The 14,276-nt window shown below is 42.8% G+C and overlaps 1 protein-coding gene across 1 annotated transcript; it reads right to left on the bottom strand.

Moving 5' to 3' along the window:
- Window positions 1–9,041: 9,041 nt before the first annotated feature.
- Window positions 9,042–13,917, bottom strand: VHL (von Hippel-Lindau tumor suppressor). The gene is made up of 3 exons (NM_001110019.1): window positions 13,653–13,917; window positions 11,257–11,379; window positions 9,042–9,482 (listed from the first exon to the last, which is right to left on the bottom strand). The coding sequence occupies exons 1-3, from the start codon at window positions 13,915–13,917 to the stop codon at window positions 9,289–9,291; spliced, it is 582 nt and encodes a 193-aa protein (NP_001103489.1). The 3' UTR covers window positions 9,042–9,288.
- Window positions 13,918–14,276: the final 359 nt, after the last annotated feature.

Consider the following 14,276-nt stretch of genomic DNA (forward strand, 5'->3'; position numbering starts at 1 on the left):
AAGTGCAGAAAACTTACAAAAGTCCCTGTTTTCATGGGACTTAATCTAGACGGGGGTGGGAGTGGATGGAGGAAATTAGCAATAAATAAAACATTACTGAATAAATAAGTTACATGAAATGCTAAAAGGTGCTATTGTGTGTGTGTGTGGGGGGGGGGTACTTTAAGAGAAATCAGGAGTCCAGAGGAAGCAGGGGTAGGACTCTGTATTAAATAGGAGACTCAGGATAGACTGTGATTTTAAGGGCCAATATTTATTGAGCAGCTACTATTTGCCAGACACTGCTCTAGGTGCTGGATTCTTTCCTCCAGAGAGGCTTGAGTAGTGCGGGGCCTCAGCAGGCCATCTTATGGACATGACTTTGTCCCCATTCTTTAGAGTAAGTTCCTCAAAGTAAGGTCTTTGTTATTACTAATTAATAGAGTTGCCACTCACGTATCAAGTACCAGGCATCTCCTACAGGATACATTTATCATTCTCTTCTACAGATGAGGAAACTTAGGCTTGAGTCAGTTGTAACTTGTCCAAGCCAAACTGGTCAAGTAACAAGATTCAACCCAAGTCTGATCCCAAGGAAGGGCTCTTTGTTCCCTATTTTCTTCTCCGAAAATTTTCCTGTGATCCTGAACAATACATAGTTTCTCCTAATTAGCTTTTCCATGACCAACACCCTCCCTACTAGGGTTGGTTAAAAAGTTACTGAAGCTAAATGTAATTAGTGATATAGTTGTGCCATTTTGACCTGTTGATGTTTGCTGCTGCTGCTGCTGCTAAGTCGATTCAGTCATGTCCAACTCTGTGTGACCCCCATAGATGGCAGCCCACCAGGCTCCCCTGTCCCTGGGATTCTCCAGGCAAGAACACTGGAGTGGGCTGCCATTTTCTTCTCCAGTGCATGAAAGGGAAAAGGGAAAGTGAAGTCGCTCAATCATGTGCGACTCTTAGCGACCCCATGGACTGCAGCCTCCCAGACTCCTCCGTCCATGGGATTTTCCAGGCAAGAGTACTGGAGTGGATTGCCAGTGCCTTCTCCATGTTCATGTTTAATTCCCTTGAAAATACAGAGGTTTGCAATCCCTGCTACACCTTAGAATCATTTGGGAACTTTAAAAGAGAACCTACAGGCACGATCCAGGTGCGACTGTTCTGGGTTGGAACTCAAGCACTGGCATTTCAAAAAGCTTCCCAGGTAGTTCTACTTATGTGCAGGCAGAGTTGAGAACCCGTGGGACATCAGGAAGATGGAAGTGAAAGAAGGCTGATAAAAAGGAAATAACCAAAATAATGCTTTTCTGTGTACTTTGCACATATTTTTCTTCTCTAATAAAAATAATTTTATTGGTTTTTCTGATAGTATATGATCATTGTCCTAAACAAAGGAGGGAAATTAAGAAAAAAAAAAAAAGCCAGTCCTGGACTTTGTTCCACTTGTGTAAGGGAAAACCCAGTTCTCCCTTCTGTGTTTCTTTACTTGTAACTGAGCAGGACCCTACGGGGCTCCTTCTCAGAGCAGACCCCACCCCACCCCCACCCCCCCGCCATGTTCTCTGCCTCCATCTGGTCTGTAGGGAAAATTCAGCCTCTTAGACCCTCCACGTGTTCCAAAGAGTAAATTTAATCAGAGAAGTGAGAAAATGAAGAAAGGCAAACAGTCAAGTAAGATAAAATAATAGTTTAGCCATTAATTAAGGACTGTTACTTCCTCCTCAAGGGCTAGACATAATATTCTGAGCCAAATTCTTTGAACTATTTTGTAGATACTGAAACCCCCACCAGATGGAAGAAGTTAACCATATGCTGCCCACAAGCATGTAGATCCCAGGCCAGTCAGAATTAGAAGGCTGATGATGTTAATTCCTCATTATCTCATCACCAACCAATCAGAAGAATATCCATGACTGGATCACACACCCCACAACCCCCACTTCCTCACCCAATCTTGAAAACCTTTCTCCATTTGAAAATGAGGAAACCAGAAGGGAAAGAGACACGTGTACCCCAATGTTCATCGCAGCACTGTTTATAATAGTCAGGACATGGAAGCAACCTAGATGTCCATCAACAGATGAATGGGTAAGAAAGCTATGGTACATATACACAACAGAGTATTACTCAGCCATTAAAAAGAATTCATTTGAATCAATTCTAATGAGATGGATTAAACTGGAGCCTATTATACAGAGTGAAGCCAGAAAGAAAAACACCAATACAGTATACTAACACATATATATGGAATTTAGGAAGATGGTAACAATAACCCTGTATACGAGACAGCAAAAGAGACACTGATGTATAGAACAGTCTTATGGACTCTGTGGGAGAGGGAGAGGGTGGGAAGATTTGGGAGAATGGCATTGAAACATGTATACTATCATGTATGAAACGAGTCGCCAGTCCAGGTTCGATGCACGATACTGGATGCTTGGGGCTGGTGCACTGGGACGACCCAGAGGGATGGTATGGGGAGGGAGGAGGGAGGAGGGTTCAGGATGGGGAACACATGTATACCTGTGGCGGATTCATTTCAATATTTGGCAAAACCAATAAAATACTGTAAAGTTTAAAAATAAAATGAAATTAAAATAAAAAGAAAATGAATAGATCCATGTATAGGCATAACTGTATCACTTTGCTGTATACCTGAAACTAACACAACATTGTAATCAATTATACTCTTACATGGGAGAAGGCAATGGCACCCCACTCCAGTACTCTTGCCTGGAAAATCCCATGGACGGAGGAGCCTGGTGGGCTGCAGTCCATGGGGTCGCTAGGAGTTGGACATGACTGAGCAATTTCACTTTCACTTTTCACTTTCATGCATCAGAGAAGGAAATGGCAACCCACTCCAGTGTTCTTGCCTGAAGAATCCCAGGGACGGCAGAGCCTGGTGGGCTGCTGTCTATGGGGTCACACAGAGTTGGACATGACTGAAGCGACAGCAGCAGCAGCGTACTCTTACATAAAATGAAAGGTTTCCAAAAAAACCAAAAATCTTTTCCTTGAAAGGCTTCAGGAAGTTCAGGTTTTCTGAGCACTAGCTGCCTGGACTCCCTTGTTTGGTGCCCTGCAAATAAACATAGGAGTTTCCTTCACCACAATTCAGTGTAAGTAGGCTGGCTTTACTGCATGCGGCAAGTGGACCCAAGTTACTTTCAATAACACTGTTACACACAACACTTCACTTGGGACACTTCTAGTTACCAAATGAGGGAGAGGGGGTAGTTTCCCCACAACAAGCAATCCTCTAGGACACCAGCTGGGAGTTCTACAATTTAACTCAATTCTAACACTATCTACTGGGAGATAGTGTCAGATCCCAGAGGTTAAGGGCTCAGTTCCATGAAACTGTCCCCATCTGCTTCAGATGCCAGTCCAAGTAGTTGTACTACTCATTATATACCCCAGGTTATTCATTATTTCTGTCCAACATGGCTACAAATCACAGGTCCCCAGGACCCCTCCTTGCTGCTGCTGCTGCTGCTAAGTCGCTTCAGTCATGTCCGACTCTGTGCGACCCCATAGACAGAAGCCCACCAGATTCCCCCGTCCCTGGGATTCTCCAGGCAAGAACACTGGAGTGGGTTGCCATTTCCTTCTCCAATGCATGAAAGTGAAAAGTGAAAGGGAAGTCGCTCAGTTGTGTCCAACTCTTCGCGACCCCATGGACTGCAGCCTACCAGGCTCCTCCGTCCATGTAATTTTCCAGGCAAGAGTACTGGAGTGGGGTGCCATTGACCCCTCCTTAAGTTTAATTAATTTGCTAATTGCCCAAAGAACTTATGGAAATACACTAACCACTTTATTAAAGGATATGATAAAGAATACAGATGAATATCCAGATGAAGAGAAATACGGGATTAGATCTGTTTACTGTGTTCTAAGCTAGAGAAGGGTGGCTAGGGCTGAAAATTCAATGCTTTCTTCCAGGAGTCATACAAGAGCCAGCCCAGAGTCCTCTCATTAGAATAAAAGATACTCCTAGTGATCTTATCACTTAGGAATTTGAAATCAATGGTTTTAGGAGAGCTGTGTACCAGGAGTTCAGGCAGAGACCTATATATATACATAGACATATACATATACATATATATACTTTTTTTTTTCCCTGTTATGTCAGAGAGACAGAGACAGAGAAATTAACACCTTCCCATAGTCTCATCCTGGAGGGACAACCATTATTAATAGTTTGGTGTATATACTTGCATGTATCTTTACTGCTGCTGCTGCTAAGTCACTTCAGTCGTGTCTGACTCTGCGTGACCCCATGGACAGCAGCCTACCAGGCTCCCCCGTCCCTGGGATTCTCCAGGCAAGAACACTGGAGTGGGTTGCCATTTCCTTCTCCAATGCATGAAAGTGAAAAGTGAAAGTGAAGTCGCTCAGTCGTGTCCGACTCTTAGCGACCCCATGGACCGCAGCCTACCAGGCTCCTCCGTCCATGGGATTTTCCAGGCAAGAGTACTGGAGTGGGGTGCCATTGCCTTCTCCGGCATGTATTTTTAGACCTCTATAAAATTAACTTTTTAACATAAAAATTTTAAAAACACATTTAATTTTCTATAAATGTTTTTCAACTAATAATGAACAGTTTTTCATGTCCATATATAAGAATCTACCTTTTCCCTTTTAATGGTTTATTTAGGATACGCGATTTGGCCCATCTCCTATTAATGTACATTTCCAGTATTGGACTCTGTTCCAGAGGTGTCTGCTTTCTCATCTACAGGAAGGGAAGGGGAGTCCTAAAGTCTATCAAGGAAAACCATAAACCAATTTTTGGAAAACTGATGCCCTGAGGACATAGTAGACCCTTCCCCAAATTCCCTTCACTCTCTGCATTTGCCACAGGACAAGGGTAATCCAGACCCGCTAGAGTAATTTTCCACTCTAGTTTCCATCTGATTGTTTCTGAGCACTGGATAACTGAAGCACAAGTTCTTAGTATTTCCAAGTTGGACCAGGGTATCTGACCCTGCTCCTTCAGGTAAAGAATGTCATCTTATGTCCTCCCTAGCAAACTGCTGCTAGGCTGTTCTTCACCCAATTAATTCTTCAATTTATCTGAAGATAAAATAATTTGCTAAAATGACTTCCTCTGAGTCTTTCAGAAATCTTAGGTCTGTTGTTAACATTTGTGGGTCCAGTCCAGTTATCAGGGACTCAACTCTTCCCAACTGGAGCAAAACAATCTTTTGTGTTTTCTACCTGAATAGGGAGAGAGCATATTGCTATTTATTTGTATGTTGCCTTGTATTTTCCTGAGGTTTCATGTTCCAAATTCTGAAACAAGTTTTGCAGGTTTCTCTCTCATTTAAGTGTCCGGTGCTACTGCCCAACACTTTTGGTTAACAGCACAAGCATATCTGTCAATCTATTCTGTCTGATATTATAAAAGTGGATAGATGTCATTAGAAATTTGTCCAAACTCACAGAACGTACAACATCAAGAGTCAACTGGTGTGATCTGCCTATGGATTACTGGGATTGTGTGGTGATGGGAGAAGTCTCCAGGAAAACGTTCTGTTGAGGCAGGGAGCTTAGTTGACAGAAAGGAGAAATGGTGAAGGGTAACAGGCAGCCCAGTGACTAGTATAGAGCGGGGCTGAGGTGGAGAACAGGATACAGAAACCAAACGTGAAATATCTGAAAAGGTCATACTGGTGTTCCTATTTCAGGACTGTAAAACACTGGTATTTATTTCATGTCCTTAGTGAGCTGAGCGCCCTACTTTCTTTTCATCTTCTCAATATACAGTAAGTCCTAGTGAGATATTAACCACTTTTTCTTAATAGACTATTTTCTAGAGCAGTTTTAAGGTTCACAGCATAATTAAGAGGAAGGTACAGGATTTCCTATATACCTCGTGCTCCCACACACAGTCTCTCCCATTATCAATATCCCCATAAAGTGGTACATTTGTTAACAATCGATGGACCTACACTGACACATCATTATTACCCCAAGTCTACAGTTTACCTTAGGGTTCACTCGGCATTGCACATTCTGTGGGTTCGGACAGATGTATAATAATATATATATCCACTATTCTATCATGCAGAATAAATTTACTACCTCAAAAAATTCTGTGGTCTACTTATTCATCCCTCCACCTCCTCCAACCCTCTCTGCCCCATAAATTTTTAAAAAATTATTTATTTTTGGCCATGCCAACTGTACATGGGACCTTAGTTCACCATCCAGGGATCAAAACCATGACCCCTGCATTGGAAGCGTGCAGTTTTAACCACTGGACCGCCAGGGAAGTTCCCTCAATCCCTTTTTAATCCAATTCTGCCTTTTCCAGAATGTTGTAGAGTTGGAATCATAAAGTGTGTGACCTTTTCAAGCTGTCTTCTTTCACTTAGTAATAAGCATTTAAGTTTTATCTCTCTTTTCTTGGTGGACAGCTCCCTTCATCTTAGTGCTGAACAATATTCTGTTATTTGAATATATCATATATGCATCTATTCACCTACTGAAGGACACCTTGCTTGTTTCCAAATGTTAGCAACTGTGAACAAAACTGCCATAAACATCCATGTGCAAGTTTTTGGACGTACATTTTCAGCTCCTTTGAGTAAATACCCAAGAAGCATAATTACTGGATATACGATAAGCATTTAATTTCATAGGAAGCCATCAAACTGTCTTCCAAAGTGGCCATAAGATTTGGCGTTCCCATTAGCAATGAATCAGAGTTCCTGTTGTTCTACATCCTCACCAGCATTTGGTGTGGTCAGTGTTCTGGATGTGAGCCTTTTTTTGTGTGTGTGGGGAGCATTCTAATAGCTGTGTAGTAGTATCTCACTGCTGTTTAATTTGCAATTCTCTGATGACGTACTACGTGGACCATCTTTTCTTTTTTTAAATACTTTTTTGGTCACACCACTTGGCACGTGGGATCTTAGTTAGCCGACCAGGGATCAAATGCACGCCCCTTGCATTGGATGCATGGAGTCTTAAGCGCTGGACCGCCAGGGAAGTTCCTGGAGCATCCTTTCATATGCTTAGTTGCTATCCGCGTATCTTCTTTAGGGAGGTGTTTGTTAAGGCTGGTTCTATTTTCATGAAAAAAAAAAAATGCCTTTCTTCCCAATGTGAATGCTTTTCTTCTTCATCCTTTTCTGTAGGGCTTAAAATATTTAGCGATATTTCATCTTTACAAGAAAAGAAGAGCTAAAATAAAGTTCTAAACAAAATCCAGGGTTGCGAAGAAAAGCGACAGAGAACCAGGTTCCTTGTGTTTCGTCTTCCCAAGGCCATTAAACAGTCTTCACACCTCTCCAAGACAGAAGAACCTGGCAAATGACATCCTACCCATTTCCTTTACTCAGCACCATTTACTGTATCCAAAGGAAGCTTTAAAAAAAAAAAACTGAAAACAGGTAAGATCACAGTCTCTCAAGAGCAATACATTTAATACATTCATAAGATTTCAAATGAGCTTCTTTGGACAACACAAAAACAGTACTCAAATTGCAAGTTTCAGGAACATTTTGACACAACGGCAGGTTAAAAAAACAATAAAACCAACATTGAACTAATCCAGCACCGAGAGACTTCCTTAAATCTCTCATACTATCCTACTTTTTTAATCGTATGGCTGCCTTCTATACCAGCATATTTTCTTCTCTACCCAACAATTCAACAACAAAAATTAGAAAAAAAATTAGAGGTGTGTCACTGAATGAATAACACAACAGATTAAAAAACAAAAGCCCCTTATTTGTTGAATGTTGAAAGAGGAGAATATGATTAGGTGGAAAAACTGTAAGGCATTTGATTCATTCACTCCACTCTGATATCAGAGCACAGGAAATGCGCTCAAAAGTTAGCAGAAGGATTTAATAAGGATGGCAAGAAATAGTCCCACATTATTTATAAAAGGAAGGCTGCACTCATGAGTATGAAGAGCTTATAATACCATGGAAAAATATTTTAAGTTATAAAGTTAAATGAGAAAGTAGAATATAAAACTGTATATTCAGTATGATCTCAACTATGTAAAACCAAGCCAAAAAAAGGCTGTTCAAAATGTTAAGTTAGTGGTTGTATTTAAGCAATGTATCTACCTGATCTTTTCTTCCTTTTATTTTTCCGTTTCTTCCAAAATTTTCTCTACTGGGGAGGATCCTTTTTTTTTTTTTTAACGATTAGCTACCAAAAAAGGATGCCTGATAGAAGTTTTGAATTCAAATTAATGAATTTAAGTCCAGCCTATAGGAAAGGATCTGGGCATGTACAAAACTATAAAAGATTTCAGGCTACTCTCTAAATCCACAGTGTGCTAGCTGTAACATTCCAGAGTTTAGAGGGCTTCTTCGTCTTCTCCTCTAGCCAGGTGCAAAGTGTCACCAGATCCTGCCTGGTGAAAAACTGCTGAATTAAACAGAAAAGTCATGGAGTTACAAAAAAGAACAGAAATACGCACACTTGGCAAAAACCTATTTATAGTACAGGAGTAGCTCTTTAACACTATGATTAAACAAGGTAATGGCCATTTTCTCCTCTCTCCTGTGCGGATAGCAAGTTTCAAAAAGCCATCACCACAAGAACTGTAGAAAGCTAGTCCTGGCTTAGAAACAGAAGTGACACAGCCCTGTGACAACAATGGACTAAGAAAAGTCAAAATTTAGAAAATTATTAAAAGATTACTTTCTATAAAAATGATTCCCTTTTAAACATCTGTTTACTGTATATACTTTAAGGTCCCCACTGTCACTCCCCCTCAAAAAAAAAGGGTCAAAACCTCTAAACACTTTCTACCAAAGGACCCACTGGTTTGTTCATTCAACTAACACCAGATGGAAGGCTCATAATGTGCGAGGCACTAGGGTCTCAAAGAGCAGACAGATTTTCCCCTGCCCCAAGGACATTTCTGTCTCCCAGAGCGGGAGGCGGGCACATCACAGACCACAACACAACAATGAAAAGCAGGCACCACTGCTTCCTTACAACTCAACAAGAAGCTACTATTCTCGCTGTAATTACTTCCACAAAGTCCTTACACAGAAACTTTCCTGACTCACTAGGAAGCAAAGATGCAACTACTTTTCCTTGATAAATATTTCTACAAGAGGCAGGCATAATTATTACATTTTGTGATATTTGCCCTTAAACATCACAATGCCTTGTAGTGAGGTCAGTTAACTTTGTTTTAAGCAATGGAGCATTTTCACTCCAAGAATGAGACACCTTGAAGCTGAGAAAAGGTGACCAGTCCTAGCTCTAGATCAAGACTTGTCAGGACCATCAAAAGCTGAGACCCAGGAGTGTGACTCTGAACTAAACATCTTCAATCTCCCCTGCCATCCGCTGGCTTTCAATATGCTCCTGCGTCAGCCGCACCAGGTCCTTCTGCACATTGGGGTGGTCTTCCAGATCTTCGTAGAGGGATCGCACAATGTCCAGTCTCCTGTAATCCTCAGGCTTGACCAGGCTTCGCACAACCTGGAGGCACCGCTCTTTCAGGGTGTACACTGTAAGGGCAGAAAAGCGACTCTCAGCAGCAAACTCAGGCCTGGGGATTAAGCGCTCACGAGGCTTGGCTAACCGAGGCCGTTACATTTTCGACAGCTGGACCTCACATTGGACAAAAAAAGTGAGTACGCGGGTTGTGGCGGAGTGTAACATGATGGCTCCAACAGACATCTCATAGCATTCATGGCCACGTGGAGGACTTCCCTTGAGGCTGGGCTGAGCCTATCATGTGCTTTAATTAAGTGAATGTGGGCAAAGTGACGCTGTGCTGATTCTGGGCTTCAGCCTTAAGAAGCTCTGGCAACAATCGCTTTTACACCCTCAGGAGCCCTGAGTTATACAGCAAGAGAGACCACACAAAGAGGGCCAGGCCCTGAGACGACATGGGAGAGAGGCCCAGCCCTCAGCCAACCTGCCGGCAGAAAGCAGCCACACCAGTGACCACCAGAGACTAGAATAACCCCTGAGTTGAACTCAGCCCTGCCTGCAGAATTATGAACAAATAAAATGTTGTTGAGTTACAGGTAGCTGTCACACAGCAAAAGATAACTAAAACAGCATATAACTGGATTCTGGGGGGAACTCAAATTCTATGTTTTTGCTTTTCTTTGTCGCACCTCACAGCTTGTGGGATCTTAAGTTTCCCTGATCAGGGATCGAACCCGTGCTCTCTGCAGTGGAAGCCAGAATCCTAACCACTGGACCTCCAAGGAAGTCCTTCAAATCCTAAGTCCTTCAAATCCTATTTTTTTAAGTAATTAAAAAACTTTAACTTTTCCTAAAATAGCATTAAGTAGCAAACAGAAAAGACACCGTAACAAGTTGTGAGAGAGACACAGAAGAAAGGGAAAATATTTTAGTATTTTAAATGGTAGTTTTCCTGATTTTTGGACAAAAGGTCCCACATCTTAATTTTGCACTGGGTCCCACATATTAGGAAGTCAGCCCAGCTGCTGACTACTCTGTTCATCCTGAGGCAGGTCTCAACCTTTCCTTATTGAAACCTCCTTCTGTCAATAGCCTTTTGGGGATTCCAGCTGACTGTCACCAATTTCCTCAAATCCTATTTTTAACTCACTGGGGAACTTACTCTTTAAAGGTCTCCTACAAAGCAAAATTTCCTACATTTTAACTTACCAGTGTTCACTTCTGTATATCCACTGCCTTAAAACAAAATCTATATACACATACTAGTGTGAACCTTATGAAGCCACAGATATTTAGGTTTTTTTTCTTAACCCAAAAGATCAGTTTCTTGGGGTTCAATCTAATAAAATCACTTGAGTTTTAAACAAGTGGTAAGCTATGAAGCTAATGTTCAATTTGGTGGGTTTTTTTTAAAAAAAAAAACCCTGACTGGCACAGTAAGCTTGATTGCATTAAATTACATTAAAAGATACAACACCAGAAGTCATAAATAAGCCATGATATCTCACTCTCTACATGTTTTTTCTTCTGAGATTCCAGGGCATAACTCTACTCCAAGGCCACGGAAACAAAACGCACTCATAATTCTACAATCAGTTATTTTAATTTAGCCCACTCCTGACAAGCCCAAAGAGCTTCTGAGACACCACAACATCTTTGTTCAACATAGAGAATACCAGTACATTTCTTACATTTTATTTATGGTGGACAATAAGACACAGAAAAGCTGGATACCTTGCCCAGCATCAGGCAAAAGTCACTAAGGACTGAGCTCTTTCAAGGGCCTATCCTCTACTTAGCACAACAGCCTATCTTTTTAAAAAGTAAGATGGAACATCGGTATACCTGGCAGTGTGATGTTGGCAAAAATAGGCTGCCCATCAACATTGAGAGATGGCACAAATAGCTCAGTTTGGTTAACTAGAAGCCCATCAGATGTCCCAGCATCTCGGAAGAGCCAAAGGTGACCTGTTAAGACAAGCAGAGGTTAAGTAGTCACATATCTATTGCCTTCATCTCCCCAGACTGAAATACTTGCCTCTCGTTATGCTCGAATACCATACAAAGCCCTCCCAATAATGTTATTCTATTGAATCCTCACAAAAGGCAATGGAGACAGTAGACAGAAGAGCAACTATACCAGGTTCCAAAATGAAGGCCCTTTCTGCTACCTTGGTGCAAAAGCATTTGAACTGCAAATCACATCCAATGGTGCAAACTAAAAGGAGAGAGGTCACCAACTCCTCAGATCTGTGCTTTTCAAAAACAACAAGGTACAAAAACATCACACTGAGAGAAAAAAGCCAGATAGAGAAGAGTACATTCTGTATGAAGAGATGAAACTAAACAAGGATGTGAAAAATCCAAAGAGTAGAAAGGGGCAAGACAGAACTTTCTGGGATAATGGAAATATTCTAATCTATAACTTGATCTAGGTATTGTCAAAACCTATTAAATGCTAGGATCTGTGTATTTTACTGCATGCAAATTAAAAAATGGATTTAAGAAATAAATATATCTTATGCGAAAAAAAAAGAGAGGGGGACAGTTGGAAGGAGATAAAAAATCCCAGGCCTAAGATTCTGTTCAAGGAAGGAAGGAGGCTCTTTCAGAACAAAAACAGCATGAGATCCTGGGCATATGTTTACTTGACGATTTGGAGGCAAAATTTAAGAAATGTCAAGTGAGAAGTAATGTTTTTTATTGTGGCGAAATATACATAACATAAAATTGGTTATTTTAATCATTTTTAAGTGTATAATTTAGGAACATTAAGTACATTCAGGAAGTAATTTTTTTAACGTTTGTATTAAATCAGGCACAGATAAATTTTAGAGAATACAAAAGTCACACAATTTCCCAGATATAAGACTGCAGAAATGTGGATGTCTGGAAGAATTGAATTCTTCCTCATTAAAAAAAAAAAAAAATTATTTTTTTTCCTAGGATACTACGTGGCCTGCAAGGATCTTAGTTCCCCCACCAGGAATCCAACCAGGGCCAGCAGAGAAACCACTGAGTCCTAAAACACTGGTGCATGCTTAGTCGCTCAGTCATGTCTGACTCTGTCACCCCATGGACTGCACCCCGCCAGGCTCCTCTGTTCATGGGGATTCTCCAGGTAAGAATACTGGAGTGGGTTGCCCTACCCTCCTCCAGGGGATCTCCCCAAGCCAGGGACTGAACCCAGGTCACCCTCATTGCAGGCTGATTCTTTACCTTCTGAGCCACAGGGAAGCCCAAAGAATTTCCGTTCCTCATTTAGTATTAGGAGAAATTTGGTGTAAAAGTTTGAAGAGCATCACTGACTATGCTACCCTCAAAGAAAAAAGATTCATCAAGATCCTCTGAGAAAGATAGTGAATTTTTAGTAAGCGTTAACTTCATTTGGCCTGGACATCTCCAGCCTGGGTTATTACAACAGTTTTCTAACTCTTACCAGTAGTCTTCCCCTTCCAAATGACCTTGCATCCTGGGGAAGCTTTTTAGTATTAAATCAGGCAATACCATTTCTCTGTTTAATAATTTCCAATGGCCCCCATTTTCCTAGGGGTAAAATCATTTTTCAGACTTCCTCTCCCATTGCATACCCTCTCCCCTCTCCCAGGTTCCAGGTGTCAGGCCATGCGGTTCTGTCTGTCTACAGCTCTCAACTCCTGTCTTGGGTTGGTCAGATTCCATGCATCTTCCAGAATTCTCCTTTTCTGGGAAGCTTCCCTAACTGAAAGCACACCCCCTTCTCTTTCACTGAGCAGGTGCAATGCTGTGCTCCGTTCCTACTGCAGCAATTATGACACTGGCTTGTTCTTATCTATTTATGCATTTGTCTCTTCTAATGGGCAGAAGAGACACTTCATCACGACAGGGACCCGACGCGGACCGGCTCACTGGGCACACCGGAGAATGTGGGATTCTCCTAATCACAAACTGAACAAATGGGCGTGAGGGATGGAATACACGTGGGGTTGATATTCAAATGCAAATTACTCAGTCTTAGAAAGATACTGTCACTTACTAGTTGCGTCAACTTGAATCTGTCACAACCTCTCTTGGGGCCTCAGTTCCTCGAGTGTAAAATGGGAATAAAAATGACAACAGCAGCTGCCTCCCCCGAATGGGGCGGGGATTCGGTGAGACCGAGCCACGGTCACCGTGATTCTCAGGCCTACAGCGCGGCTCGCTGCGCTCAGCTCAAGGGGGCGGCGCGGCCGGGCGCGACAGGGCGACCCCGGACCGCCTACCTCGGTAGCTGTGGATGCGGCGGCCCGTGCCGGGGGGCAGCGTCGGGTAAGGCTGGGGCTCGCCATCGAAGTTGAGCCACACGGGCAGCACCACGCGCGGGCTGCGGTTGCAGAAGATGACCTGGGACGGCTCGCGCGTGTTCACGGAGCGCAGCACCGGCCGCAGCCGCCCGGCCTCCATCTCCCGCTCGGCGCCGGGGTCCTCTGCACTCGCCTCCTCAGCGCCGGCCTCAGCCTCTTCCGCGTCCCCCGCCTTCCGGGGCATTACCTCCAAGAGCCTAGACTACCCGGGCCTCGCGGGATTCGCCGGCCGCGCGGGGCGGGGCGGGGGGTGCGTGCGCGTCCCCGGGCAGGCGTACGTGCGGCTTTCGCGTGCTCTCGGTGGAGGATGGATTATACCCTGAAGATGGCAGGCTAGAGGCGGTGCGCATGTGCAGATGTATCACCTAACTTTAGGGGACTAGCCTTCTGTGAGGCGGAGGGTGGCGCTAGGCCATTTTGCCCCAGGGTTTCCTCTGAACGTTAGATTCTTGTGCCACCCATAGGTTTTTCACACAGCATTTCTTTAGCTTCATTCATTGCCTTAAGACTGTCATGGTTTTTGCCGTATTTTCCCTACCATCT

This window comes from Bos taurus, chromosome 22 (assembly GCF_002263795.3).
Source record: "Bos taurus isolate L1 Dominette 01449 registration number 42190680 breed Hereford chromosome 22, ARS-UCD2.0, whole genome shotgun sequence".
In the NCBI taxonomy this organism is placed as follows: Eukaryota; Metazoa; Chordata; class Mammalia; order Artiodactyla; family Bovidae; genus Bos; species Bos taurus.

What these genes read in the sequence shown, in the direction of transcription:
- VHL (NM_001110019.1), bottom strand. Translation starts at nt 13,917, where the DNA reads ATGCCCCGGAAGGCGGGGGACGCGGAAGAGGCTGAGGCCGGCGCTGAG. An exon ending in CCGCATCCACAGCTACCGAG is followed by an intron (nt 11,380 to 13,652) that starts GTAGGCGGTCCG and finishes TTGTCTTAACAG; the next exon opens with GTCACCTTTGGCTCTTCCGA. An exon ending in TGCCAACATCACACTGCCAG is followed by an intron (nt 9,483 to 11,256) that starts GTATACCGATGT and finishes CTGCCCTTACAG; the next exon opens with TGTACACCCTGAAAGAGCGG.